General features: G+C 38.9%; 1 protein-coding gene across 1 annotated transcript; it reads right to left on the bottom strand.

The window, feature by feature from the left end:
* Nucleotides 1–2,970: 2,970 nt before the first annotated feature.
* Nucleotides 2,971–25,593, bottom strand: gtf3c2 (general transcription factor IIIC, polypeptide 2, beta). The gene is made up of 21 exons (XM_054617999.1): nucleotides 25,313–25,593; nucleotides 24,951–25,002; nucleotides 24,516–24,608; nucleotides 22,979–23,540; nucleotides 22,677–22,807; nucleotides 22,361–22,548; nucleotides 22,088–22,173; nucleotides 21,777–21,854; nucleotides 21,404–21,505; nucleotides 20,572–20,799; nucleotides 20,120–20,231; nucleotides 19,902–20,013; nucleotides 13,742–13,773; nucleotides 13,385–13,514; nucleotides 12,991–13,132; nucleotides 9,611–9,772; nucleotides 9,067–9,145; nucleotides 8,251–8,379; nucleotides 7,789–8,076; nucleotides 6,959–7,066; nucleotides 2,971–5,632 (listed from the first exon to the last, which is right to left on the bottom strand). Exons 3-21 carry the CDS (start codon nucleotides 24,538–24,540, stop codon nucleotides 5,456–5,458), a joined length of 2,871 nt encoding a protein of 956 aa, XP_054473974.1. The 5' UTR covers nucleotides 24,541–24,608; nucleotides 24,951–25,002; nucleotides 25,313–25,593; the 3' UTR covers nucleotides 2,971–5,455.
* Nucleotides 25,594–25,829: the final 236 nt, after the last annotated feature.

Here is a 25,829-nt window from a genome sequence, read left to right as displayed (position 1 = left end):
CCTTTACGTAACTTAAAAAAGAAGGTAGCTAACAAGTGGCTAAATGAGATTACTTAAATCTTCACGCCAACTCGTCCACCTTCAAAGGCTCGTAAACCTTTATAGCAAACGAATCATAAACGTTTGTTTGCCGCAGGGTTTATATTCTGCAATAATCCAAAATCCAATGAAAAATCTCATTGGTTTTTTTGAGTAAACAGGTGCCATGCTAACTTCCTGGTTTGCCTACAAAAAACGTCACCAGTCTAGAGTGTCACTGGTCTTAAAACCAACTGTGGAAAATCTCTGCACATTTCACCACGAGATCTTGCTTGGATCCGTCACACTGGTCTTAAAACCAACTGTAAACTGTTCTTCTACTCCCTTTAAACATTAAACTGCAATGTACCTCGTCATACCATGCTGACTAGAAGTGTTATACGTCTTATATATCTAATGATTCAGCTAAATGTTGACTTGACCAATCTCTCTACTGTACTGTACTTTGTTTTAATTGATCACATCATGCCAAAGATGAGGAGTCTCCATTTCAGAGGCTCACTAAAAAAATTGATTATTTTAGATTAGCAAAAAAACTAAAATCTAAATTTAAGGATTGGTTTTGATGTTTCAATATAACAACAGCCTCAAAATTCATTAAGGGCTATTTTATGTGGTAGTTCCTTTTACGGTTTTGTTGTGTTACAGGCATTCTTGCTTTTCACTTTTCAGTATGCCCAATTCTGTTTTTAGTGCTTCTTGTTGAGCAGGGTTTGCCCAATAGCAGGAACTGTATTGATAAGTGTCAGACTGAAAAAGCACTTCCACTCCGGGCTGACATTTGGTTCTGAGGGTAGAAATGATTTAGTCCTTCAGTCGGATGATTAGTCTCAGCTTCAAGCAGTCATCCATCTATTCTCTCTCTCATTCCTGCTTCAGTGTTACCCACTATCCACTATATGTCTATCTATTCCACCAGCTTTCATCTGTCTAGCTGTCCGACTATCCACCCATCCATTCGTCCAATGGCCCATCCATCCATCCATCCATCCACCTGCCTATCCGTCCATCCATCAATCCATCTTCCCAACCATCCAAACATCCCTCCATCCACCTGCCTATCTGTCCATCCATCCATCAATCCATCCACCCGCCAGTACATCCATCTGCCCATCCCTTAATCCATCCACCAGCCTTTCTGTCTATCTGTCAACCCATCGATCCATCTGCCTATCCGTCCTTCCATCCATCCACCCATCCATGTTTTGCAAGTCTAGGGGCCCTGGAGGCTGGATTTTCAAAATAATATCTCCAAAAGGTAACCTAACACCATGGAAATGAGACAGCATGTTTCCACTCTAGGTTCCCCCGTCTCAAAGTCAATAGGTTTTGGATTAGATGCCTGAAATAAGTCTGTGGTTTAACACAAGCTGAAGAGACAGAGCTTATTTTATGCAATAATCCAAAATCCAATGGAAAATGGTTACGAGTCGAGGGAACCATTGCGATGCTAACTATCTGGTTGGTCTACAAAAATACATCATCCAATGCAGAACTCTATAGGGCTGATGGATTTCCATTATAACTGAGACACTTGAATGAGACCTCAACTCCCTCACTGTGCACTTTCGCTCAAGCTCTTACACTATGAATCTCATTTAAACACATTTCATTGCTTTTACATATTTCGCCCTCTACCCATATTATTCCAACTCTTCTGGGGACCATGAAAACCAGCCGCTTTTGGTTATTAGTACAAGTATAACACTTTGGTGAAGAGTAAACAGAATCATTTTGCAACCATAAGAAAGTCAATGACATGCCTGTAATGTTTCGCAGCTACTATAAAAGTATTGATGTTGTTAGTTGCTCTCAAAGAAAGGACAATTGTATAAACTCCCAGTTGACGCCCATATTGATCCAAACACTTGCATGGTTGTTACCTGTTGTTCAATATCATGTACAGTTATAAAGTTTCCTCGTTCAACTGCCAATCAGAATATGTTGATACACCATGCGGAGGATTAATCAAAGAAAAAAAAGATTTCTTCTTTAAAATTCTATATTTTCACCAATTTTTAAGGAGAGCCTGTATATTTCAATACATTTTTCCTTTTGAAATAATGCAAAATGAGAATATATATGGACCCAACAAGCTAAGTTTAATCAAAGTGAATGTAAGAAAGATCAATGCATTTTACTGTACTAGTTTTGATAAACATGCAAACTGAAGTTCTCAATTTCATTTCATTCCTGTCTGTTCACTATGGAAGTCTAATGTTCGAGAATGCCCTGTATTGTGCTGTTGCCGTCCGTGAAGATTATACTCTGTGTGACTGTTGTAAATATGTCAAATATTGTGTATTTTCTGTGTATGATTTGTGTATACATGTGTAAATACATTTATCAATCTTGTACAATCGGTCCTATTGGTCTATGTGCTCTGGTGATGTTGCATAATTCCACATGTCACATCTGTGATGTTTGATATTTCATTTTTATGTGTGGCAAGAGTTTTTTGTAACGTGAAATAAAAGATTGCAGACGATGGAAAGAGGCTGGATTATTTTGGATTTGTCCATTGACTCAATGTAGCAGGTCAAATATGTCACTTTAATTTAGAAGCAAACTATTTTATATTTAGTTTTTGATGAATAGGATTACCCTAAAACAGGCAATTAGACACTTATTTGGCAAAACAATCCAATAGCTCCATTTGTAGCCGTTATGGGGCTTTCGATCGTTTTACATGATCTTCAGCAGCTGATTGATTTGTACAATTTCAAATTTGTATTATTCTTCAGGAAAACAAGAGTTGACAAAACATCTAGAATTCAAACAAAAAAAATATTTCAAGACAAGTGGTCAAACCCCATCTGCTGATGAAGATCATGCGCTATGAACAAAAGCTCCAGAGCAGCTCCAGATTGTTTCACTACCAGCTCTTTTCAAGGTTCCTCTAGACTTTATTTAATATCTACTCAAACATTTCTTTATTACAAAAATCTTTTATTGTATGTAACATTTCAAAAATAGCAAAAGAGCAAAACAAGAGCAGTCGCTGTACATTTTGATGCCTTTATAATCATTATTGTGATTTGCATGTTAATGACAATGTTGTCATTCATGAACAATTTTCATAACTGACAACGTTATCATGGCGTTTATTAAACAGCGTTCTGAAACTGTCAATGAGATTTGTAAATAAAATTGAAAAGACAAAACCAACGTTTTCAAACCCCTAATTAAACTTAGAGGAAAAACTGTTTTCGTAAACTTCGAAAAAGGAGACAGCTGCGTCTGGAAACATTAACATTTTCTAATTTGTTTTTTAGACACTGAAAAATAAATTAGGTCATGTCACATACAGCAGCTCCTCTAATACAAGAACTAAACAAAACATTTGAAAGGAACAGCAGGAATAATTCACCAACTAGAGAAAAGAACCATGAAGAAAAAAATACATATATATGTGTCGTTTATAAACATTACATTCAGCAGAGATACACTAAAAAAATTCAAGTATTTCCCCTCAGTTAAAAGCCTGAGTTTTTCTTGACATGATAAAAGACAAAAAAGGTTAAATTAGCAAAAATACAGCAGCAAAGATGGGCTTGGAGAAAGTTCACCCAAAAAACTATATAAACTGTATGAAGTACTTCTGATCCCAGAAAAAGTTTTCTGCCAAATGGCATTTAGCAAAACAGAGATGCCAAACATTAAAAGCAATTAGTTCAAACAGACTTATACGAAAGCCAAATGAAACCAAAAAGGTTATAAAAGACGCAAAAGACAGAAAATTGCAGTTCGGCAATAGGCTCATGGAAATCCACACACAACAGTTTTTTGTTTTTTTTTAACTATTGCACAACAAATTCCTTCACGGAAGGTTAATCCAGAAAAAGCCTTTTTTTCAGTAAAAGTTTGGAGGAAAATAGTTGTGTTTGGATTTCCATGAGCACACAAATGGGTACAAGACACTTGAATGTTGCTGCAGAGGAGTTTTTGGAAAGTTGTCCAGACATTTTCATAACCGTTCTTTGCCGCCTTTAGTTCTGACTCAGTTGTGGTAAGTTTGCACTGATGCTTTCATTTTCCGGGCGTTCTGCTCTCCTAAATGTTGGTCAATAGAAAACCTTAGATGGGACCTTAGAGAGCCTATGAAGGTGAGAAATATATAAAATTTGCAATGTTTTTGGGTGAACTCATTATTTAAAAGACATGTTTTCACAGATTGCTGTTGATATTTTTTAAACCCAGCACAGTTCACGGTTTAAAACATAAAAGTGAGGTGGGAGGAGATTTTGGGGGAAAAAAATCAGAATGCATTTCTCTCACTGGAAAAAAAACCAAAAAAAAGATAGCATGTTCATAAACCAACATTACTACACGTAATGATTGTTGTACTCTGGACAAAAACATATGACATCTGTTGTGTTGTGCTGGACTGATCAACCGACCGAGGTGCTGCTATCCTCGTTGCTACACGCTATTGCTAGTAAGGCCAACAAATCTGAAGACACAAATTAACAAAAACTGCAGTGGAATGTTTTACGGATTAAAAATATCTAAACTTTGCTAAAATAATGCACAAGGAAAAAGTTTACCCAGATTCCGGCATTTTGCACCCAAGTCCCTCACACAACTGTGTGAATCCTGTTCACACAATTTGTTTGCATTTCTGCCCCACCTAGTGACGTATAAAATAATTATGAGTCATGGCTACTTTGCATTACCCTGAAAGAAGTGGAAAAAATAGAATGCATACTGTTAGAATTTTAAAAGAATTCACTTTTTTTTTAATTATAAATAAGCCTGTTGCACCTTTAACTACACCCTACAGTGATGTCACAGTGTACTTACACAATTTGAAGTACACTTCTACATCGTAGTTGACAACTTTAACCACTAGATTTCAGCAAAACAAAGACTTTTATTGTTGTTGTTAATATCAATTTAAAATAGCTGGAGGTATTCATTATTTTTCCTGAGAGTGGTTGATTATATAATAGATAATTTACATTTCTATTACTTGGACTGTTTTCAAAAATGGATTCACTGCCATGTTTGCAATTTGTATGCCAAATAAGAGAAACTGTAGCAACAGAAAACCCTACTTGGAATCAATATTAATTAGGTGGAAAATGCTAACGTTTAGGGAGGCACTTAACTGCCAGCTGCTGTTGATAAAAGTTTGGTGCGAAAAAAAGTGCATCTCTGAGACATTTGGTGGGAAGTAAAATGGTTTCTGGAGGTGGAAACTCTTACCCGTGGTTCTCCATCGACCTGGGACACTTTCAGGCAGAATTTTGAGAACACCGCTGTCCTTTTGGACATTTGAAACGGGATTAAACCCAGTTGAAAAACAGCAGATGAATACTATATGTGCTGAGGGAATATTAGTTTCATTATTTCTTAAAAATACTCTTTTCCAGGCATGTGTGTTTGTGATCCACCTTCAGGTGCTGAACTCTTGCTATAGCTCCTCCTGGTCTTTTGGAGAGTACAGTGCATTGAACTGGGCCTGGTTCTCACTTATGATCGTCTTGGCCTGGGAGCTGATCATGGCCCTCAGACAGTTTATTCTGACCAGCCCCGACTGGCCCCCGGACACCAACCAGGTATGGCAGCACAGGTTCGGGTTGAATCGCACCTGAGGAGAGGAGGGAGATCATCAACAAACAAAGTTTCTTCTCTGTGAAATTGTGGTTTTGTCATTGTGAAGCTGCAGGAAGTTGTTGGCAAAACCAGTTGCTAATGTCTCTGATGTGCGAAAATGGTGACTTCAAAAGGAAATAACAATATTTTTCAACCTGGTTTTCGTTTTAATTATTGTCAGGCTAACTTTGCACCTGCCTCCTCTATTATACAGACTCATCTCCTAATCTACACAAAACTGCTCACAACGAGGTCTGTGGATTAAATAACTCTAGTAATCGGGTCCTATAGTGCATTCTAGTCCCATTATATCGGAGAGAAGCCAGACATCTCTACGGTCGATATCTCCAACACTCGGCAAAACAATCTAGATTTGGAGTAAACTGTCCCATTAATGTCTGGTTTATGCACCCAGGCAAAAACAATCTGAAATTATTAAGAAAACACTACATATCTGGAATTCATGGCATTATAAAAACTGAGCTTAAGTCTCAAGGACAAGTACAGGTAAGCCAGGGTGTCATCAGCGTAACGTGTACAAGCTGAATACCAATGCAGTATTCATTTAGCTAGAATCTCCTTTATCTTGATGACTACTTTAATTCTAATTGAGTGAAATAAACTTGTTTTTCAGTACTTTCCGTCCACTCTTCCCTCCTCTGTGAAATGACTCAGCCGTAGCTCTCAGCGAGTCGATATCACTGCCAGCTTCTTCCTCTTCTTTACTGACACTCATCTATCCCTCTCTTCATCACCATAAATCCTGCCGGTGTGCCTCCTCTTTTATTTTTCCCCCCCTCCTCCTCCTCTCCCTGAGTCATTCTCTTCCTCTTTACACTCCATTCATCCCCTTCAGACAAAAAAAAGCCGGTTCACAAACCCGGCGGCGTTTTGTTTTTTGAGATTGTCCGATGAAGTGCCCGTCCATCATCTCGTCCCAGAGGGCACGGCGACACCCTCCGCTCTGCCCTCTTAAAATTAAACACATCAAATCCTCAAATGACTGCTCTCCGTCTCTCCCCGCCCTCCTTCCAACGACGGTGACATTTTTCTCATTTTACACATCATTACATTCTGCCTGTCTTTATAGCTGCCGATCAGAGGAGAGAGAGAGAGAGAGAGAGAGGAAGGAGGGCCCTTCTTCCATCTCTCACCTCCTTTTTCTTTCGTCCCAGCGTTTCCTTTTCTTGCCTCCTTACTAGCGTGGTGTTGCAGCAGGAGTCTGACCACACCTGCACTGTGTGTGTGTGTGTGTGTGTGTGTGTGTGTGTGTGTGTGTGTGTGTGTGTGTGTGTGTGTGTGTGTGTGTGTGTGTGGATACCTTGTGTAGAGCAGCCAATGGCATGTCATCCATGCTCAGCTTTGTCTTCAACTCCGTGTCTTTCATGCGTTTCCACACAGGTCTCTTCTCGCTCCTTACAAAAGTCCGCTGGAAGTCCAAGGATCATTATATTGTTACTTAAATAATAGCTTTAATAATCACTAATAACTGGTGAATTAATCATTGGACGTAAAAGCTATTTGAACTGTTTTTGTTTCCAACAATATGGAAAAACATAATATTACACACATCAATTTTCTTATTTTGATAGTAATAAGAAATTGTATTAAGCCAATAATTAGATTTATATGTTATTTAGGTTATTAATTAAACTATGATCAATACATTTATCAGTTCATTTGATAAAATTCAGAATTGGTGGATGATGGATGGAGGGATCTCAGTTGACCCTTCGCTAAGTCCCGCCCCTCGATCGCAGACTGGCCAATCATAGTGTAGTATCGTCCAGCTATCTGTTTCTGCTCCATAGACTCTCATACAATGGTTTCTGATTTTCTTCATTTTCAGGCTGGTTTTCATGGTTTTGAAGCTAGTCATGGTTAAACGTTATGCAATAGTGACAGTCGTTACACAGAGATTTTGGAAGGAGATATAAGTTTCTAAAATAGTAGATGCTTGTGAAGCTCAGAGACTTATGAAGCCATATAAATATCATCAACATTTTTGATATTTTTGTTGAAATTCTCATTACATCCTGACAGCAATTAATGAATCAGATCCTCTGACAAAAAAAAGGACATTAACAACCCAAGGTTTAAACCAGAGAGGGTATGTGAAAGTGTTCAACTTGGTCTTTTGAATCTACCCACCATGTCGCTGTCTCTGTGATGGAGCAAGTTTCTCTTCACGGCCTCTTTGTACGTCTGCAGTGAAGGACATTCATCTTCTTTTCTCGCTTTTCCTCCGTCTCTTCCGTTTTCATTATCGTTCTCATTCCCTCCTTCCGCTCCAGCATCCGGTCCTTCATTCTCTCCTCCTTCCTGCTCTTCGACAGCATCTCCCTCCTCCTCCGCTTCCTCCTCCTCCTCGACTCCTCCCGTCTCTTGATTGTCTTCTTCGGTTGTATCGTGAGGCACCAGAGCTGTGAGGTAGACGGGCTGCAGACACAGGGGACACGTTAATGTAAAGGGCCGTTGCTTGTCTTCAGATCCTATTAGCAAATAGTGCAACTCCTGTGAAAATGCTTCACTCAATCCACTGTCTAATTCATAAAAAGCACTTTTTAGCAGCGACTTAACATCAAATTACAACAACAAGGGCGGTAAACTTACAAAGCGCCTCTCTAACGTGCGTTTGATGTACTGAGGGATGACGCCTATCTGAGGTAGGAGGGCGAGGATGACGTCCCCGAGGGTGTCCGCCGTCACCACACTGTTCAACCACTCGGTGTACGATATGGACTGAAATGAAACAGAAAGAAAAGATAAAATCAGCATTAAGATATTTGATATTTTCCCGTTGTGAATATCTGGTTTGTTTGGGTTTCGTTCTATCGTTTTTTTACTTTCTTACAGTAACGTTAAAAGTTTTTGGTAAAGTTCTTCAAAAACATTTTGTTAAATTCTCTTCCTGACTGCGATCAATAGATCAAATGTTCAACAATAACCTGCCAAATACCTGCCTTTATCCAAACAGGTTCCAGTGACAAACCATCAGGTCATATCACTATTTACTTTTGTTTGAGTAACATTTTCTACCAGCTGTTGTTGGAAGACTTCTAGCCTTTTTTTAAATGAAATTATAGATTAATACTGTTTTTAAAGATGTTTGTGTTCAGTAGGAAGCAATGGGTTTGGCAGGAAAAAGTCAGAAAGTCTTGGACTTAAACTGTTAGTTTTGGTCTTTTTGAAAATTTTTAATAAAGACAGTTATATCCTTTGATGGTCCGGGTCAAACTTACCAACTGGCTAAGATGTTCTGGTTCGAGGTACATTTATAAACTTTTGTTTTAAAGTGTTTGTTAGGACATCCATGAGCATTGTGCCGAAAATACAAGAACTTCCTGAAGAGCTAATCTATCGTTTGCTCCAATGGCTTATTCTTGGAAAGCCAATGACTAAAAAGATGAAAGATTACATCAAACTCACCCAAAGAGTGCCAGTCCGAGGAATTGCAAAGATGGCGCGTAAGTGATGGTCAAAGTAATGAACTCCCTGTGAACCATACCTAAATAAAAAAATAAAACCAACAGAATAAAAAAAAAAAAAAAAAAGAGAAGGAAAGCAGAGAAACATGTTGAAATCTCAGTATGACCCTGTTTCAGTGCATTTAAAGGAGAAGCCCCGTTAAGCAGACGCTATGGAGGCGAATCACAAAGTCAGCATATCTTGTGTCGAATTTTTTTATGGAAATTTATGAACGTTACGACTACAGATGCACCGACTGATCGGCAGCAGGTCGAAACCAGCCGGTTGTCAGTTGATCACCGCTCATTTTACGCCCATATATCTGTCATTTATCCGTCAGACTTTACACCCATGCCGCACGACGGTTTAACGTCAATGTTTTATGATGAACACACAATTGAATTTCAATTTCCCATGATGGAAAAGTTATAAAAAAATGTTTGTGTGTGCTATCGATTATAGTTAGTAGAAAGAAAGAAAATGTAGTGATGAGACGCTTTCTTACGCTGCGTAGGCGTTCTCCTGGGCGAACAGGAGGCCTGGTGCGTTCAGGGGCCAGTAGATCTCATTGGTCAGGTAGCGTTTCTGGACTGTGATTGGATCGTAGAGCCTCCTCAGATCCCACGTCTTCACATAGCGGTCCTCTCCTGCTGTCACCAACAAGAATCTGAGAGAGAAGGAGACAGAGGTTGTTGCCAGTGTCCATTTGTTTTATTGAAGACAAGGTTTTTTGAGGCAGATTGGGAGTTTATGTTAAATTATCATCATCTTCACATCATTATATTAAATATTATATACGCCGATAATATATCTCCGTGATTCGACCGAATGTGTGAGTTTACTTGTAATTCAAGGCTTGAACGCAGGGCTGGAATAAATCATTCCCCCTCACATTGATCAAATCTGACAGCAACGTCTGCCATAAAACAAATGAAGCAATCAATAAGGCCAGATTTCATTGTGACCAAAAAAAACTGTGATGTGTGAATGTGGAGAGAAAAAGATGACAAACTGTTCAAATGGAAGAAAAAAGAAAAGCAGAACAGAGAGAGAGAGAGAGAGAGAGAGAGAGAGAGAGAGATGTAGTTTTATCTCTTTCAACATGGCTGTTTAATTAAAGAGCAGTGATCCAGACAAAATGTGTGTTCTCTCCAGTCTCCTCCAGGAGGGCGACTCTCTCCGGAATAGTCTTCTTATTCACGTACGTGGTTCAGCTTCAGGTTAATACCTTTCTTTTTTTTTTGCAGAAAATCATTTCAAATGTGTGAAGCACAAATTATAAATAATGAACAGAAGAACATGGCTGTTCATCAAATTAGTCTCTGATCTGCCCAGAGATGAACTTTAAAGAGGAAATGAGCTTCAGCTATGCAACGTGAATATAAAACTGAATCTGTGTTTGAGCGAGGATTGTGTAGGAAGGGGTCAAATGGGCCCTTTAGTTGAATTAGGGGGTTCCACCTCCATCCAAAGAGCTAATAAATAATAGTGTGAGTATTACAAAATAATATTCATCAAGGCGAGACATTTCAGGCAAAAACTGTTTTTCATTCACTGGTCAATTTAGAGATTTTGTTCTATTTTGCATTCCATAATGTTCTTCTTTCAGACTAGTGGAAAGAAATCATCCAAAAAGCACATTGAGGTTTTTATCTTACTCCTTTGTCTATTTGCGTCTGTAGATTTCTACTAAATTCCCCAAAAGTTACTATTAGATAATGCCTCATTTGCATATTTAACATAATATTTCAGAAAAACTTGTAATACAATAAATAATTGTCTCATTACAAGTAATCAAGTTTTGAAGTTTCATGTCGATATCTATAAGTTATGTGTTTTTTATTCTAGTCACCTGTAGTGTCTTCAACATGTATGTAATTTAAGAAAACATATCTTTAAAGGTCGTTTTCTCTAAATGAGTTTTTTCTCAGACTCTGATCCAGAAATCTCCACTTCAGTAGCTCTGACATACACCAACCTTTACAGTTTAATTCATATCTATATTCTGAAGGTTTCTACAGAGGAGTTTGTTCATACATCATTCAAAGCCTGATTTATACAACATTGTAATACTAAAACATGGAGGAAATTGATTTTTTTATGTCCGTTGACAGTTTTTTTTCTGATTTATGGAGTGTTACAAAGAGAAGATAGAATGGGACTTTAGATATCTATAATTGGAACAATATTTTTGAACTGGGCTTTATCCAATGTTCAGATTTCTGTTCTGGAAATGTATGAAAACTAGCACATATTTGATAAGAAGATGCATCATTTACATATTCAAACATGTCAATGATGTTTGGGAAATGGGAATGCTCTGGCTCAAACCCTGTTGAACTAATATAGAAGTGTTAAACTGATGCTGAAGAGCTTCAGCAAAGTTTGGAAAAGCTGATAACTCATATTTTGAGCTGATGCTCAGAATCCATTAAAAAAAAGTTCACAAAAATAGTTTCTCAGCATTTCTCCTTGAATGGTAATCTCAGTATTTCTCTTAAAGCTGCATTCATGTCAAAGCGGGAAAGCATTTTGTGAAGGCATTTACATCACAAAAAAGCCACATTAATATTCTTTTAGTGGGGTTGTCAGCACCTTAAAAAGATGATATTGCAGTTTTTTTTTACTGCAGATGTTAGACTGCCATTACTGGAGCAGTTTATATCAAAAAGGTAGATGAAACTCATGACTGGCCAGAATCAGATTATAATAAAAAGGCCATTTTGGCCCCGGACATTGCTTTGGCCCTTGTGCTGACTTGTAGAAGATGTAGGTGATGAAAATAAAGGGGTCCCCAACCCATTTTTGCACCGCAGACCATTTTAAAAGCAAAATAATTCTGGCTGACTGGTCATAAGGGTTGAGGTGAAATGTTGAGCAATGATCTTTTATCATGTTGCTGTATGATTTGTGTATGTTGTTGTATTTTGGCATGTTTGTCATTGTTATGTTGTCTGGGCAGCTGTGGCGTAGTGGAGAGCAAGGAAGTTCTCCAATCAGAGGGTCGGTGGTTCGATACCCGGCTTCGGCAGTCGATGTGTCCTTGGGCAAGACACTTAATCGGTGTGGACTGGATGTTGCATGAATGTTAGTTAGAGTCTGATGGTGGCACCTTGCATGGTAGCCCATGATATGTAATATACTACTGATTGATAAAAAGTCTGCTAAATGACTGTAATGTAATGTCTGTCCCCATTTGTACCCGAATGTAAAACTTTTGACTTGTTGCACATTTTTACCAGGACTCCCTGGCAGAAGACATATTGTACATTTAGTTTAATAAAGCATCAGAAATCATGTGGAGTTCCACATGGTTCCATTCTAGGGCTCTTTCTGTTCAATACATACATGCTTCCACAAATTAAACAAAACAACAAAAGGCTGTTGCCATACCAATGCAGACGTAACTGTCCTTAACTGTGTAACTGTTATTTAAGGTGTCTAAAATACTTACGAATACAAATCCATTTGAAGCTCCTGTAAAGAAGGAATAGAAGTGTTTTCCTGACAATAGATTTTCTTGATCCACTTTTTCACTTTGCTTATTTTCATCATTACTTCTATGTACTTGTAACAGATTGACATGGTCATATAACATTTAACTCATTGTCGTTACTCTCATTAGCATGCAATATTTTATCTGAAATTTTAGGGACACAATTAATCTTTCCTTGCACATATGTAAAATTTAAAGGAATGAACTAAGCTTTTCTACAACGGTCAGTAATAGAAAATGCACCGCCCTATATTGGAATCTTACACTATGATAAAACACAAAGAGATTCATTTGAAATTCAGAAAAGTTTTACTTCATCCCACATTCACCCAGGACTAATCATAACAAACGTGACACGGTGTAAACGCATCATCAGCATAGAGTCTAACCTGGAGGCGGGGCAGAAGGAAAGGGCCCGGACGGCGTTGTCGTGAGCTAGAAAGCACCGATAGGGCAGCAGGCTGAGGGACTCCGACTCTTGCACTCGCAACAGCACCGACTTTGTGGACAGATCCCACAGACCTACTATACCTGGAGAGAGAGAGAGAATGTGACACATGAGACGAAACAAAAACAGAAAATACTGGCTAAAGGTGCAATATTTTAACTTAAATAAGACAGCAAAACATGGGAAATTAATTTTAAAGAATACTTCTTGAAGAATCAGTGACAAGAATAAAGAGGCGTACAGATGAACCTGAGGGGATCCAGACTCTTCATTTGTTTGTGCTGTCAAACACTGAACCAATTAATCAAGAACATCCCCAAGAAATCAATTCATACCGTCATAAAATCCAATAGCCATTATATTGTGAGGTTTTGCAGGCAACCAGTCCATAGACAGGACTTGTCCGCTCTTTTCATGGCGAGGGGCTTTAAAGGAGCCCAGCTTCAGTGTTAATACTCCTTCTGCCTGCAGAAAACAAGAAGGTGGGGATCCATCAAACGTCACTGCAGCAACAAAGTAAACAGCAGCGTTGGATATTATATTTCCCGGTCACCCACTGTGCTATTCTATATATATATATATATACACACACACACACACAGTAGGTTTTTCATAACCTATTGTGTATTTCTGCAGAATTTATGAAAGGAAATCGAGAAAGAGACACATAAACATTATCAATAGGAGCCTACCTGGTAAATCGGCAACTGTTGACTGGCCTTTTCTGCAGAGAGAAACATAAATTATAATTAGTTTGTATTAAACATTGCAAACATGAGTTTATGGTCTCAATCTCTAGTTTCAAGTCTTCTTCAATACAGCATGATGTTCATTTATGGTCCATTTAGAGTCAAACAGACCATAAAGCAGGGTATGCTTTAGGGCGGGGCTATACACTGATTGACAGGTCGACACCAGAGAGGTCTACTGCGTCTTTGCTTAACTCCTGGGCAGTCTAAGTATGGTCACTTTCGGGACGACCAATTCCACTTCTTATAAAGAGTCTACGGCATTAAATCAAACCTATTTAAGATGATTGACCAGACAAGCAAAACAAGTAATGGACCCATCTCTACTTGGTCGGGTTATGCTCTAACTATTTACAACATCGCTGTGTCTGAAATCAAAACTGTATAAACATATAAATGTCTGTACCAAGTTTTACAAGACTCTGTCCAATAGTTGTTCAGACAAGACGAAAAAAAATAATAAAACTGCCGGATGTTAAGAGCCACTTTAGAAGTAGTTCTGCCGAGCCTGCCTTGACAATCACTGTTGTGTTTAATAGAGGTTAAAATCCAATAACTAAAAAAGAAAGGCGTCAGAGTGTTCCCCATCATTAGTTCCCTCTCCTCCTCCACTGTTCAGATCAATACAGTGTCTTCCTCTCTGTTCAACATCTTCCATCAACTCGCCTCAGAAAAACACACACTCATACTTTTGGACCATCCTCTGAAGTGCTACATCAAGTACTGATCATTAACCTTTCCCCAGACCTAAGTTCAGACCCTGGGCCAGCTTGGCTTCACCACCCTGAGCTGAGTCTTAGGCAGGTCTGAAACTTCTCAGATATAACTTTGTTACGAACATACTTGCGTTTACTTTTCCTAAAGTGACTAATGACTAGAGCCAATTTTTTCAAACAACACAGTTTTCCTTCATTCTCCGTGTTTAACACGCAGCATGTTTCATGATCTGGAGCCTGAACAACCCGGTTCATAGTCCACAGATCCAAACAACCAGTGGTGGCTTCAAGTAAAAGTGACAAAGAACACAGTTTAAAAATAAACTGTTACAAGTAAAAGTCCTGCAACTTACTTAAGTAAAAGTACTAGCATCAAAAAAATACTAATTACTACAGAATGACCCATTTCAGAATAATACCAATGGATTGTAATTAGTGATGCATTAATGTGTTCATCACTTTAATGTTGGCAGATTTCAGAGTTGGAACTAATTTTAGTTACTTTACTGCTGGGTAGTTTAATCTATATTAATGTATTATAATTCATTAGTTTAAGATTAATAATCTTAATAATAGCCGCTTGCTAAAATGATAAAGAGGAGTAAACAGTATTAAACTGGCTTCTAAAATCTAGTGGAGTACAAGTTTAAAGTAGCATAAAATGAAAATACTCAAACAAAGTACCTCAAAAACTGGACTTTAACACAGTACTTGAGTCAATGTAATATTAAATGTAAGCAGAGATTAGAGTGCATTTCTAAAGCTGATACTTTTTCAGGAATTCTTCTGTTAAAGTGGCAATTAATTATCATTAATACAGCTAATGTTACCACCATACAAAGCTAGTCCGGTATTTAACCACGAACCCGACCTTATCAATAAACCCTGACATTTTAAACCCAAATCTAAAAATAATCTTAGCATTAAAAGGATCCAACTGAAGACTGATAACAGACTGGTTCTCGTGGTAAATATAAGTACACACGATAAAAATACATTTCATCTTGGCTTTCCTTTTGACCCCGCCCCCCCTCCATGATGATTGACAGAGTCGGTATACAAGAGGTGTCAGCTACTAGACCTAGAATTCATGGCTTCTAACACTAACAACTGGCTGGGCGATGCATCTTCTTTGTCATTTCAATTATAGATCCTTGTCTGATGGAGAACGGCGCTGTAAATTATGTGTGTTCACTACGCAGTCTCGCATTCTCCCTTTTGTCTTTTTTTACCCCTCCTCCTTCAATTCTGCAGCTTTTAACAGCCGCCTCCTCTCATTCACTTCCTCATTCATTCTGATGACAGGACGGACAAAAGCCATTTATAATTATCTGTCGCAAACAGCACTGAGGCTGCTGTTTGCACACAGGATACACACAGGATACACACACACACACCACACAACACACACACAGGACACACACACACACACTTAACCCTGTCCAAGCCAATTTCACCTTTAACCCATTCAGCCGATACAGAATTATGCCCACTCGTGCTCATGTAAGATAACTAATCTGCATTCAATTAGTGCTCGTCATGTCAGGCTGTAAGACATGATAAGATGAAACACAATTCTCTGGTCATATTTTAATGAGTTTCACAAAATGAATGTTTACCGCCTGCCCCCGGAGAAAAGTCACGCTGATGAAAAATATATTTTTCTCGCAAAATAAACTCCAACTCAGCAGCTCGAAGTTACAAGTGACAGCAGAGTCTGTTGTCACATTATTATTAGGTGAAAGGCTATGGAAATACACACCTTTTACCTTAAAAAACATTCTTTGGTTTCAATAGTGAGTCTTTACTTTACTTTCTGTTCATGTATTATCAATAATTCAATTCTGCATTTACTTAACACACAGCTTGGTAAAGATCAATGTGATATCATTCATTTTAAAAGGTATTTTGTCATGAATTTTAGACTTGATGGTGGCGCTAGATGAACAGTAAGAGGATTACCAAAGTCTCTAGGATTTATCCTCTGGGTAACATTAATGTTGGCACCAAAGTTTGTGCTGATCCAACTTGTAGACGTAAAGATGTAAATCTGATTTTATTAGGGTCGCCAAATCATTTTGCAGAATTCTTCCATTGAATTTCTACCGTTGTCTTTTATATCTGCAGTACACCTCTGGGCCACATGAGAGAAATGAAAACACTGAGATAGCCTGATAACTCTGACTAAAGGCTAAGTGCTTTACATGTGCATATGTTTTCAATAAAACATTAAAATACACAGAAACGTAATCTAACTAATAAAATATATAAAGAATGTAATAAACAAAAACATTTTAGAGGCTTTTCTGTTGGTTTATTAGACTCAAGACTTCGTTATTCTTAACATGGTGGCTATGACCCCGTTCAGAGCTCGGTATTAGTTCAAGTCTCTGCAGTCGTCTGTGTGTGTGCTCAAATGTGAGCGCTCTGCAACCTTTCTATCCAATAACGATAACCTACGGTTGGAAGCAGGGGGCTGATGGAGCAGCTCTTTGGAAGCTGGAGCCAATGACCCACGGGTACAAAATAAAATGGAAACCAGGCTCCATGAAGCAGTGGGGTAAAGAAAGAAAAAGAAAAAGCATGAAAATATAAAGGTTTTATTTGGCCATTTATGCCCATACTGCACTGGAATTTTTTCTTCATTGTAAAACCAAGTGTAATAGAGTCTGTTGTTATCCAATATACTGTGTTTAATCTATATAATAAAGTTTTGATGTGGCCTTAAATCAAAGTAAAGGCAGTCGTGTGTTTGCATATTACAACTCTCTCTTGTTTATGTTATACATTAAATTAAGGCCTTTACACACCACACCAGGGGCAGGACCAGGCGGTAACCTCTGGTTCTGCCGAGTGAAGCCAATGCGGAAGTGTCTTAAAACTTGCATTCTCTCTACTGTCCATCAGGGGGCGACTCCTCTGGTTGTATAGAAGTCTATGAGAAAATGACTCTACTTCTCTCTTGATTTATTCCCTCAGTAAACATTGTAAACATGAGTTTATGGTCTCAATCTCTAGTTTCAAGTCTTCTTCAATACAGCATGATGTTCATTTAGTAAATGATGCTCCATTTAGAGTCAAACAGACCATTAGGGCGGGCTTATTGTGATTGACAGGTCGCTGCCGTTACCAGGAAATATTATATGTTTAGGGCTTTTATTGTGAAAGGTAAAAATGGGGGGAATGGATCCAATCTGTGCTTCTTTTCTCAAGGTTGAAAGGAGTAAGAAAGTTTGCCATTTTGTCGTTTCATAAATGGAGGTGCAACGCATTTGTTTGATGACTTTAATTGTGGGGCGAAATCTCAGAAAAACCAACTGCATATCAACAAAAAAAACTTTAAAAAGTTGCTTTTGAAAGTATTCATGACAAAAACAAAAGTTTGAAAATATATACTGACTTCAAATTATTATTATTTGCCCTCGGTGTGTAATAGGCAAAAAATGGAGTGGATCAAAATAAATTTGGAAGTTAATGTAGAAATATTGAATTACATTAAATTCAGAGTTGTAAGAGTATAATAAAAATATGGAATAGAATTCAGCAAGACATCCTGGTTTTCTGCAGTTTTTCTTTAAAAGATTCTGAGGTATGTTTAAAAGCAATATCAGCTTTCTTCACTGGAAATAAATGTTGTTATGGCACTACAAGCACTAATATGAGCCTCGCCTCGTGCTGCACTGTGCAACAGAGAAGATACGCCCCATAACACCAGGCTTAATGGGATGTAGGAAGGTTGTGTGTCGACTGTGATATAATGAAACGTGTGAGAGGTGGTTTTTTTATGAGAATGCTATGATCTTAGACTGGTGCAGTGTTTAATCAGATTAGCCTGTACCGCCGGGCAAACACACACACACATGTGCAGACATAACGGTGTTCCTGTGTATGATGGATGTAGCACATAACATTAATCTCATTCATCCAGTCTTCCATCAGCAGAGCTCCGTGAACTAGGCCACAGGCTCCAGCTTCTATAATGTCAGCATATACTCACACACTCCTTGGGGGCATTGTGTGTGTGTGTGTGTGTGTGTGTGTGTGTGTGTGTGTGTGTGTGTGTGTGTGTGTGTGTGTGTGTTTTCAAGTGTGTCAGAGGAGCAGTTAACTGTTAAAGCTGCTTCAAACAGTTTGATAAACCCCCAGGCACTAAATAATCCCCATGGATATTGTCCTTTATTGAATACTAGATCCGGTTTAGTTAATGACGTCTGTGTCTGATATGATGATACGCTGATGACATGTGACTGTTTACATGCTTATATCAGGTTGTGTAAAGAATCCTTGTATCCTTGCCTGAAATCATTCTGATGAGACTGGAGCTAAAACAATTAAGCAATTAGCTATTTTGCTAATCAATTAATCTTTTTTTAATTTTTTATCAATAAGGCTAAATATTATTTGGTTCAAGCGTCTCTGTTGGTCAAGGTGTTTGGTTGAATAAAATAAGAAATTTGAAGATTTTTATGAAGTTCTGATGGCAATTTTTTTTCCTATTTCTTGACATTTTATAGACCAAACAATTGAGAAAAGAATCTGCAGATTAATCAATAATGAATATAATCGTTAGTTGCCAACCTAAATGCGACAATGCCTTCCCACAAATGTTGTCTACACTTCTTCTACCTCTACAATCCCACCTTCACTTTAAATTCTTTACCTGTTTAAGAAATAAACGACGTGTTGCTGAATTTGTATTTTACATTTGGGCCCCGACAAATATCTACAAAGTCATTAGTTCCTGCTGGTTTCCACTTCTCGCTGGTTTAATTTCATATAAAACTGGATATCAAATGTGTTTGTTGTCAAATGGATCCGAGTTACACTGAATCCCTCACACGGGCGCATTATGCTTGAAAGGCCACTATGGCGCCCGCCAAAAGCACCTTTACTCAACCTCTATTCTCGCCTTCTAGTGGTCAGGGTATGGATGGAAGCACTGGCTGAGACTCTAAAGACGAGATACAAGGATGCATCTGTGAGCGTATACAGAGGCAGGATTTGTTTTACCTGCGCTTTTCTTTCCGCACATTTAATTTTTTTCTTTGTTGTGTGATGAAACAGAAAAAAACGAGATGTGTTACACAAATCAAATCAGCCGTTGGGTGGGGTTTAGCGAGATGTGAATCCACAGCCCAGCTGTTACCATGATCCAAAAACCACCACTAAGACACTGCTTTACTGCAGGAATCAAGGACAGAACATCCTGACTTCATGCTTTATAAAAGGCAACACTGCCCTCTACTGACCACATGACACACTTCATTTCCTGGGTGTCAGGGTTGTGCATCATTTTTACTGTTAAGGAAGACCTGTATGTCATTGTTATAATATTTGTAATTAAAATACGGCAACAAAAATCTGCTGTTAATTATTCCCAGTCTTACCAGTTTGCCCATTGCTGGAGTGCAGAGCGTCTGGGTGGGGCAGGCTGTAAATGGTGACCACACCGGTGGAGGCGGCGACTGCCAGAAGACCCAGTCTGGGCAGGAACGGAGCCTTTGTGGTACAGGGGGATTTAAAATGTTTTAATAAAGTCACATGATGACATTCCAGACCAGAGACGGTGAATACTGGCTCTCATGTTGGTGGAACAGCTCCTCACCTTTCTGCCACAGCTGGGGAGCTCCCAGCCTCCTGCAGGACACCACTTCAGATGCCAGATGAAGCCTTTGTCCTGGGCCAAGCCATAGGCCAAGGCTGGTGTAGATTCCGGTCTGCAGGTAAGGAGGGAGGACATAAAAGAAACAGGTCTCATTAAAAACAAAAGGAGATGGAAGCCACACGTTTAATAAGTGAAATCTCTTTTTATAGACAAAAATGACAAGTTGATTACACTTTGAATTAGAAATAGCTCTGGAAACATCAAAATAAATGCAGCCAGTTCAGCATCAGTCAACTGCGCAGCAAAACATTCCCCAAAAATATTCCTATAGCACCTCAAAGTAATTGATACAATAAATAAATAAATAGATAAACAAAAACAATTGAAATAAATAATAAATAAATTCAATTCAATTAAATTCAATTAAAAAAATGCGCCAACTTCAGCTCCACCTGCTGTTGTACTCCAGCGCGCCCAGGTCCCACAGCTGAACGAGTCCAGCTCCGCTGTGCGTCTTGTTGACGCAGTGTTGGTCTTCCATCCCTCGATGGCAGGCCAGAGCGACGTACTGGGATGCCGGAGCACCATCAGGCGTGGGACACCACTCCATAGCCCAGACTGGTCCACCCGCATTCAGCAGCATGTCCCAGCGATCCGGGTGAGCGGGTACCGCTGAGAACCTGGTCAGTGACATAAACAGAGCGGCTTTAAAAACATGAAGAGATGAGGATTTTACTTTGAAAATACCCGATCTGACTTTTAAAATGTCACGTAACGAACACCAGAACATATTTCTACTTTATTTAAGCAAATCAATGAAAACAATAATCACACAGAACACTTGCCTGAACAAGCTTTAAGCAGAACAACCTGCACTGAAACCCCAAATAGAAACAAATCAGGGGTGTCAGTGTGCTAAATTACAAAAGATGAATGCATCAATGTGAAATACGCAAATATAATACATTTTTTGTGTCTCTGTTCAATGAGAAAGTAAAAATACTGGTAATGGTGATACTGGTAATAATGGTAACTGGCATTAACCTCTGACATGACAGGCGACTAGAACATTCATATATTTAAAAAGGAACTGCAGTGATAAATGATGATATGATCCTTAAATATATGCAACATTAAGGAGCCATTAAGTGTGGAACAAACTCTTCCCGAGGCATCTTCAGCCAGTCATACATTTGTCTCATAAAGTGGTAAAAAATTCTAATTTCGAATGCTGAATTACGTTTGTTTTTCTGGTATAGAATTAAAAGTTTGGATGCTTCTGACCTGCTGAGTCTTTGCAGAGGCGTCTCCTCCTTACTGAGGCCTTCTCTGGACACTTTGAAAGCAGCCGACTGAAGCTCCTGAGGCAGGTATTTCTCCAAATCACTGAAGAACACATAACACACAAACCTTTGATGATTTCTTTATAAAAAATGATTCCCTTCACACCCAACCTCTTTCTCTATCTGACATTGTCTCTAAATGTAGCACTTGAAGTAGGTCAGCACATTTGATAAAGCTTCTTTACAAGGGTCACTTTGGGATAAAAGCGCTAGTTAAATAATAAAATGATCATGTCTCAGTTTAAAACAGCACAAAAACTTCAAGAAACCTGGATTATCTCAATAATTACAAACACAGGTTAAAGGTTAACTACCTTGGTGGTACGAGGTTCCAGGCACTGGTGGAGGGGACCCAATCTGGGAACACCCAGCTGCTGTAGTGCTCCTCCCGGCTGGAGAACACACACATCACAATACGTCATACACACACACACACAAATACAAACCAGGGCTGAAAACAACAAGCAGGTAAGGGACCAAACACTTGTTCTTCAAAGGTTTGTTTTTTTCAGGGTTGTTTGCGCAATTTGAGTCAGTGAATTTGTGGAGTAATATCATGGCATTACATTATTATTATGCATGAAAAAGAGGTTATCAGACTACTGTAGTGAGTGAAGCTACTTACAATTTCTTGGTCGTATTTGTGGCTTCCCAAACTGTTTTCATGATGTTGGTGGTGAGCCCGTTGGGGGTTTTGGGATTTGGGCCTGTCTGCAGGAGAAAAAGAGATGAGTTAATATTTTATTTTTTTTCTGATTTTGTCTTAAATAACACTTAATTTTTTAAAGTTTGTTTGGATAATAATAAAAGTTATGAATCCACTGACATGTAAATGAAAATGAGATTCTGCTTCATTCTGATCACAACCAATCAGAACGAAGCAGAATATTCTACTAACGTGAGTCTTGACGAAGTGATAAGACGCTGGACTTCTTCCACCTGGTCCAGAGTCAGAGTCTGAGTTTTCTGCCTCCTCTTCCATCGCCTCAACCTCCTCCTCCTCATCCTCTTCTTCAACATCTGGAACAAAGTCCTCGTCTTCTTCTGCATCACTGTCACAGCATTTCCTCTTTTGGCCTTTGCGCCCTGCGTGGATGTAAAGGATAATGATTTTAAACATGTTCCTGGCAGAGTAGGGAGGGATCTTCAGTATGTTGTTGCGTGTCACGTTGTGGTTGTGTGTGAAAGACTTCGAAGCTGGATTTCCACTGTACCTTTGAGACCTTTCCGCCCCGTGACTGAGTGTCCGTGGGTTTTATCACTGTTGCCCCCTGGATGGGAGCCGGAATCATCACTGGTATGACTGAGCGCTTCTTTTGCCAAAATGTGGAGGTACTTCAACGCCCTGGAGAAATATTTTACAACATTTTTAATACAGTATACCTCCATTAACCTATGATAAACTGTATGCGTGAAGAACATCTGAAGAAGTCTATACATGCAACCTTATACATCTACGTTTGAATTACTTTTTGAGTGTATAGGTAGTGTCGGATGAATGCTACATGTAACTTACGCTTTAGCAGCACCTCTCCTGCGGCGCCCACCCAGCGTGGTCTCCTCCTCGGATTCAACCGCCTCACACGGTGGTTCTTCAACAGGTTCCTTTGCAGGCTGCTTCCTCACGTACCGTCTCTTTGGCTTTGGCGTCCCATTTTCCTGCTGCACAGTTTCTACAGCTCCACCCTCCCCATTGGTGTTGGGAGTTTTTTTGGCCGGCGTTCTTTTGGGGGGAGTTTTCTTGGCAGGAGTCTTTTTGGCCGGGGTCTTCTTGGCTCTCGTCGCCTTTTTAGGAGTTTCCTCGGAGGTCTTCCCATCAGACTCTTGAGGGGTTTTGACGATAGCTTCTTCTTCTTCAGCATCTTCGGTCTGTCGTTTGCCGTTCTTAGCTTTGCCCCTCTTTGCCGGAGACTTTTTAGAAGGCGCTTCTCTTCCTCCTCCTGACCTCGTTCTTCGTGGTATTTGTTGGGACTTTCGCACATCAGACGGACCATCAGTTTCATAATCCAAATATTTAGAGTTTTTCTTTCGTAGTCGTCCTCTTGAGCTGGTAGTTAAATCTGCCGGCTTCTCTTGCCCTGCGTGGAGAGTTATGTTATTACTACACAGGTATACAAAACGTATTAAAAACACAAATTAAGAGACTAAAGCTTCACTAATGTTACTCTTACGGGCTGCAGCCTTGCAAAAAGAAACCACAACTTTCATAGGCAAATTGAAGTGAGCACAAATGGGTAATTTATGCTATTCAATTACTAATTTGTTTGAATGAATGGATCATTTTTGCTTTCAAATTAATCATTTGGGCACACAAATGAATGCACGTTCTTAAATTAATCACTGAACATACGAAATAACAACAATTTCAATAATAACAATAACAAAATTACCGTACAAAATAATGTTAAAAACCACCATATGTTTTAGGGATGTCAAATACGTTGTATAGTGGGCAAAAAAACAAAGTATGCTCCTGTATATAGAGTACTACGTCAAATCAAAGCAGCTTCCAAGATTATTATCATCAACGGCCTGACAACTTTCACTGTTTATGAGTTTATTTAGCCAAATTTTGCAGTCACAAAGTGTTCACAAGAATAATAATAATGAATGTGATGACTTCAAGAAGAACTACCCTGAGCCTTCCACTCAGCACTTATTGCATTCATATTAGTTTGTTTCACTTATTGTATTCGTATTAGTTTGTTGCACTTATTGTATTCGTATTAGTTTGTCTCTGCACTATACTTTTGCTCTGGTTTATGCTTTTAGATGCTTGTTTAAGAAAGGAGATGCACTTATGACTTCTGGTGACTAGTAGTTCTCTTGAATACCTATGTTGAATACACTTCCTGTAAGTCGCTTTGGATAAAAGCGTCTAAATGACTGTAATGTAATGTAATGTAATGACCCGACAATGTTAATTTAAAGGAATTCAATTGAAACAACCTGTTAATTTAGCTCCTATTGCAACACTATCTTTAATTATACATGTCCTACACCTTTATAACAGATAGTAACCCAATGCATTTAAATGTTATGGCCTGCACCACCTTGTCCAGAGTCAATGGGATCCATATGCTCTGTGTGTGTTCTTGGGCTGTGCAGGTTCTGTCAGATGCCTCCTCATGTGTGGAGCTTTGCTGCTGCTCAGATCAATGAGAATAAACAAATGCATTCATAAAAAAGGTAACATCATACAGTGATTGTGCACATGCATTCATATTTATTGTCTGTGTAGTTGTATAGTATGTGTATTTATTGTCTGTGTCTGTGTAGTTGTATAGTATGTGTATTTATTGTCTGTGTAGTTGTATAGTATGTGTATTTATTGTCTGTGTAGTTGTATAGTATGTGTATTTATTGTTTGTGTAGTTGTATAGTATGTGTATTTATTGTCTGTCTGTGTAGTTGAGCTGCTGCAACACTTGAATTTCCCCCATGGGGATCAATAAAGGAATATAATAATAATAATTTCATCATCCTACCTCAGTGTTTCCTCCCTTTTTTTGGGAGTCTGTGACTGACTGATTCAACAGCCTGTAAATACAGTAAATATTATTATTATTGCATTTGTAGTTTAAGAAGATGCATTGTGGGAAAAAAAAGGAGTGACAATACAGACAGTGAACCAGACCTCATTCAGTATTTTAACAACTACATGCTTACTTCCTGTTTCCAAAGTGTACATAAATAATATATATAATAATAGTTTAATATCATAATATGTATTTAAGCTCTTATTAATTCGGCATATGTTTCAAGGTTTCAGGTTTAAGTGGAACACGTGTGGTACACAGAGCTAATGCTAACTGGGTTAATGTAGCATTTGGAATGTTTAAAAGCTTACCCCGCGTCAGTCAGAGGCTCCCTCCTCCGTGGCGACGTCTGAAAAAACTCGCTACTAACTCCGAGCGGACGCTTCGGATTTGATCACTCGGGATCGAATCCCAGTCAGGGAGAGACACGGCGGGGGTCACCGGACCGATTGAATCCGGCCGTCGGTGCTTCTCACACGGCTGGAAATGTTCCCGCTGAGAGGTATCTGTCCGGAGCTCCGCTTTCTGGTCGCGTTTACACCGCCATGTTTACCGGGGGCGGCATGGCGGCCCACAGCGCCCCCTGCAGGCGGGACGCGGCACTGCACCGCGGCTCACCACCGGGACGGCCGGGAGTTCAATCCCCAGAATCACCACGAATCAGTGTTATACTTATAAACTTATGCGTATTTTAAGTACTAATACTGAAAAATACTGTGAAAACCCCGCATTTGAAATGTCATTTAACATTACATTTCTTTTTTTTTTTTTTTATTAAATAAATAAAAACATTCATGATTAAATTAAATATAAAACAATTTAATAAAA

Source organism: Anoplopoma fimbria, chromosome 18 (assembly GCF_027596085.1).
Source record: "Anoplopoma fimbria isolate UVic2021 breed Golden Eagle Sablefish chromosome 18, Afim_UVic_2022, whole genome shotgun sequence".
Taxonomy (NCBI): domain Eukaryota; kingdom Metazoa; phylum Chordata; class Actinopteri; order Perciformes; family Anoplopomatidae; genus Anoplopoma; species Anoplopoma fimbria.
Note: the sequence above shows the minus strand (reverse complement) of the source record. Positions and strands in the feature narration are given on the sequence as shown.